Genomic DNA, 5000 nt, shown 5'->3' with positions numbered 1-5000 from the left:
GGGGGGTCTATAACCATGGGTATGGGGAGGACTGGGGTCTATGGGAAAGGCTGGGGTCTATATGCATGCAAGGGATGATAACCTTTATGGAGGACTGGGGTCTATAACCTGTATGAAATACTGTCTATAACCTGTATGAAAAAAAAGTGGGGTCTATAACCTGTATGTAGTGTATTTTGAGGACATTACAGTAGTTTTTACGCCCTGTATAGTTTTTTTTATAACCTGTATGTAGGGAGGACTGGGGTCTGGGGGAGGACTACTATGCATCTATCTCCTGTATGTAGGGAGGACTCCCCTATCCTACCTGAGGACGTATCCTCGGAGCAGTCCATTGTGCTGTGGTTCTGGGGGAGGCTGCCACTGGACCATGATAGACTGGTTGGTACGACCCGACGCCACCATGTTCTTAGGAGGAGCGCTGGGAGCCTCCTCTCTCAGCATCAACCTGGGAGGACACAGACACAACAGGTTTTAGATGTACCGATTCCATGGCACATATATATTATATATACTATATATACAGTACCAATCAAATGTTTGGACACACTTACTCAATCAAGGGTTTTTCTTTATTTGTACTATTTTCTACATTGTAGAATAATAGTGAAGACATCAAAACTATGAAATAACACACATGGAATCATGTAGTAAACAAAAAAGAGTCAAGATAAAAATATATTTTCTATTTTCTTTCTTCAAAGTAGCAACCCTTTGCCTTGATGACAAAACCACAAGGCCTCTGAGTTGGGTATTGGTAGAAGACTAAAACCACAAGGCCTCTGAGTTGGGTATTGGTAGAAGACTAAAACCACAAGGCCTCTGAGTTGGGTATTGGTAGAAGACTAAAACCACAAGGCCTCTGAGTTGGGTATTGGTAGAAGACTAAAACCACAAGGCCTCTGAGTTGGGTATTGGTAGAAGACTAAAACCACAAGGCCTCTGAGTTGGGTATTGGTAGAAGACTCTAACCACAAGGCCTCTGAGTTGGGTATTGGTAGAAGACTAAAACCACAAGGCCTCTGAGTTGGGTATTGGTAGAAGACTAAAACCACAAGGCCTCTGAGTTGGGTATTGGTAGAAGACTAAAACCACAAGGCCTCTGAGTTGGGTATTGGTGAAGACTAAAACCACAAGGCCTCTGAGTTGGGGCCTATTGGTTGGGTATTGGTGACTAAAACCACAAGGCCTCTGAACCACAAGGACTCTGAGTTGGGTATTGGTAGAAGACTCTAACCACAAGGCCTCTGAGTTGGGTATTGGTAGAAGACTAAAACCACAAGGCCTCTGAGTTGGGTATTGCTAGAAGACTCACACCACAAGGCCTCTGAGTTTGGGAAGACTAAAACCACAAGGCCTCTGAGTTGGGTATTGGTAGAAGACTTTAACCACAAGGCCTCTGAGTTCTGGGTTGAAGACTAAAACCACAAGGCCTCTGGTTGGGTATTGGACTCTAACCACAAGGCCTCTGAGTTGGGTTGGGAGGGACTAACCACAAGGCCTCTGAGTTGGGTATTGGTGGACTAAAACCACAAGGCCTCTGAGTTGGGTATTGGTAGAAGACTCTAACCACAAGGCCTCTGAGTTGGGTATTGGTGGAGGCTCTAACCAACCAGGGCCTCTGAGTTGGGTATTGGTGGAGGAATCTAACCACAAGGCCTCTGAGTTGGGTATTGGTGGAGGAATCTAACCACAAGGCCTCTGAGTTGGGTATTGGTGGGGAATCTAACCACAAGGCCTCTGAGTTGGGTATTGGTGGAGGACTCTAACCACAAGGCCTCTGAGTTGGGTATTGGTGGAGGAATCTAACCACAAGGCCTCTGAGTTGGGTATTGGTGGAGGAATCTAACCACAAGGCCTCTGAGTTGGGTATTGGTGGAGGAATCTAACCACAAGGCCTCTGAGTTGGGTATTGGTGGAGGAATCTAGGTGAGTTAGTTGAGGGTCAAACACGTGGAACGGCTGGGGATCAGGTGAGTTAGTTGAGGGCTACAACACGTGGAACGGCTGGGGATCAGGTGAGTTAGTTGAGGGCTACAACACGTGGAACGGCTGGGGATCAGGTGAGTTAGTTGAGGGCTACAACACGTGGAACGGCTGGGGATCAGGTGAGTTAGTTGAGGGCTACAACACGTGGAACGGCTGGGGATCAGGTGAGTTAGTTGAGGGCTACAACACATGGAACGGCTGGGGATCAGGTGAGTTAGTTGAGGGCTACAACACGTGGAACGGCTGGGGATCAGGTGAGGTTGAGTTGGGGATCAGGTGAGTTAGTTGAGGGCTACAACACGTGGAACAACACTACAACACGTGGAACGGCTGGGGATCAGGTGAGTTAGTTGAGGGCTACAACACGTGGAACGGCTGGGGATCAGGTGAGTTAGTTGAGGGCTACAACACGTGGAACGGCTGGGGATCAGGTGAGTTAGTTGAGGGCTACAACACGTGGAACGGCTGGGGATCAGGTGAGTGGAGGGCTCAACACGTGGAACGGCTGGGGATCAGGTGTTGAGGGCTACAACACGTGGAACGGCTGGGGATCAGGTGAGTTAGTTGAGGGCTAAACACGTGGAACGGCTGGGGGTTGAGGGCTACAGGTGAGTTAGTTGAGGGCTACAACACGTGGAACGGCTGGGGATCAGGTGAGTTAGTTGAGGGCTGGTGGAACGGCTGGGGATCAGGTGAGTTAGTTGAGGGCTACAACACGTGGAACGGCTGGGGATCAGGTGAGTTAGTTGAGGGCTAGGTGAGTTAGTTGAGGGCAACACGTGGAACGGCTGGGGATCAGGTGAGTTAGTTGAGGGCTAGGTGAGTTAGTTGAGGGCAACACGTGGAACGGCTGGGGATCAGGTGAGTTAGTTGGGGCTCAAACACGGGAACGGAGTTGAGTTGTTGAGGGCTACAACACGTGGAACGGCTGGGGATCAGGTGAACTACAACACGGCGGCTGGGGGTCAGGTGAGTTAGTTGAGGGCTACAACACGTGGAACGGCTGGGGATCAGGTGAGTTAGTTGAGGGCTACAACACGTGGAACGGCTGGGGATCAGGTGAGTTAGTTGAGGGCTACAACACGTGGAACGGCTGGGGATCAGGTGAGTTAGTTGAGGGCTACAACACGTGGAACGGCTGGGGATCAGGTGAGTTAGTTGAGGGCTACAACACGTGGAACGGCTGGGGATCAGGTGAGTTAGTTGAGGGCTACAACACGTGGAACGGCTGGGGATCAGGTGAGTTAGTTGAGGGCTAACATGTGGAACGGCTGGGGATCAGGTGAGTTAGTTGAGGGCTACAACATGTGGAACGGCTGGGGATCAGGTGAGTTAGTTGAGGGCTACAACACGTGGAACGGCTGGGGATCAGGTGAGTTAGTTGAGGGCTACAACACGTGGAACGGCTGGGGGTCAGGTGAGTTAGTTGAGGGCTACAACACGTGGAACGGCTGGGGATCAGGTGAGTTAGTTGAGGGCTACAACACGTGGAACGGCTGGGGATCAGGTGAGTTAGTTGAGGGCTACAACACAATTGCAAAATGTCTGTGGGGGGTAAAGAGGACAGGTTTGAAAACCACTGGCCTAATTTCTCTCTCAACATCACTGATTGGCCGGAAAGTCCTGCTGTCCAAAAAAACGGCACCCTATTCCCTATATAGTGGACTATTTTACACCAGCACCCACAGTATGTAGGGAATAGGATACGGTTTGGGACAAATCACTGGTCTCCCAGTTCTGCATCCGTCTCTCATTAGAAGGGAAGGATGAAAACCCTGCCTCCATCCCTCCCTCCCTCCCTCCCTCTCCATCATCCCTACCAGTATAGTTCAGCAGTAACTGTACTATGAATGAGTATGAAACTATCTACTCTATTAAATATAACTACCATCATATCATCATTCATCCCCCCTCTCTCTCTCTCTCTCTCTCTCTCTCTCTCTCTCCTCTCTCTCTCCCTCTCACCCCCTCTCTCTCTCTCTCTCTCTCTCTCTCTCTCTCTCTCTCTCTCTCTCTCTCTCTCTCTCTCTCTCTCTCTCTCTCTCTCTCTCTCTCTCTCTCTCTCTCTCTCTCTCTCCTCTCTCTCTCTCCCTCTCTCTCTCTCTCCCCCTCTCTCTCTCTCTCTCTCTCTCTCTCTGTAGACAGGACTGCAGTGCAGTGTCTTTTTTAATAGATACATCAGTATTAGTTAGGGTGACTGCAGCTCTCCATCTCTTTCTCTATCCACCCCTCTCTCTCTATCCACCCCTCTCTCTCTATCCATCCTCTCTCTCTATCCATCCTCTCTCTCTATCCATCCTCTCTCATCCCTCTCTCTCCATCCATCCTCTCTCTCTATCCATCTTCTCTAACCATCCATCCTCTCTATCCATCCTCTCTCTCTATCCATCCTCTCTATCCATCCTCTCTCTATCATCCTCTCTCATCCCTCTCTCTGCATCCATCCTCTCTCTCTATCCCTCTCTCTTTATCCATCCTCTCTCTATCCATCCTCTCTCTCTATCCCTATCTCTCTATCCATCCTCTCTCTCTATCCATCCTCTCTCATACCTCTCTCTCTATCCATCCTCTCTCTCTATCCCTATCTCTCTATCCATCCTCTCTCTCTATCCATCCTCTCTCATACCTCTCTCTCTATCATCCTCTCTCAGCCCTCTCTCTCTATCCATCCTCTCTCATACCTCTCTCTCTATCATCCTCTCTCAGCCCTCTCTCTCTATCCATCCTCTCTCATACCTCTCTCTCTATCATCCTCTCTCAGCCCTCTCTCTCTATCCATCCTCTCTCATACCTCTCTCTCCATCCATCCTCTCTCTCCATCCATCCTCTTCTCTCCATCTCTAATCAGTAATTTAGGCTCTTCTGCACCCCGTTGTTTTTCAAGTAACTTTGGCCGTTAACACACAAACACACAGTGTTCAGCCGGTCCATTCCACTGTGTTAAGGGTCTCTCACCCTAACCACCCAGCCGGTCCATTCCACTGTGTTAAGGGTCTCTCACCCTACCCACC

The 5000-nt window shown here is 49.6% G+C and overlaps 1 protein-coding gene and 1 long non-coding RNA gene across 2 annotated transcripts in view; one reads left to right on the top strand and one right to left on the bottom strand.

Moving 5' to 3' along the window:
• The window catches only part of LOC127924014 (protein sidekick-1-like), a 179850-nt gene that overhangs the window by 116502 nt on the left and 58348 nt on the right, over positions 1–5000 (bottom strand). Inside the window, 1 exon segment of the mRNA XM_052508362.1 lies at positions 308–448. Within this exon segment, the coding sequence (XP_052364322.1) occupies positions 308–448 (141 nt within the window).
• LOC127924016 (uncharacterized) lies at positions 1787–3630 on the top strand. The gene is made up of 3 exons (XR_008116562.1): positions 1787–2153; positions 2331–2465; positions 3317–3630. It is a non-coding gene; the product is annotated as an uncharacterized LOC127924016 (long non-coding RNA).

This window comes from Oncorhynchus keta, unplaced genomic scaffold (genome assembly GCF_023373465.1).
Source record: "Oncorhynchus keta strain PuntledgeMale-10-30-2019 unplaced genomic scaffold, Oket_V2 Un_contig_349_pilon_pilon, whole genome shotgun sequence".
NCBI lineage: Eukaryota > Metazoa > Chordata > Actinopteri > Salmoniformes > Salmonidae > Oncorhynchus > Oncorhynchus keta.
This window is presented reverse-complemented; position numbering and strand designations above follow the sequence as displayed.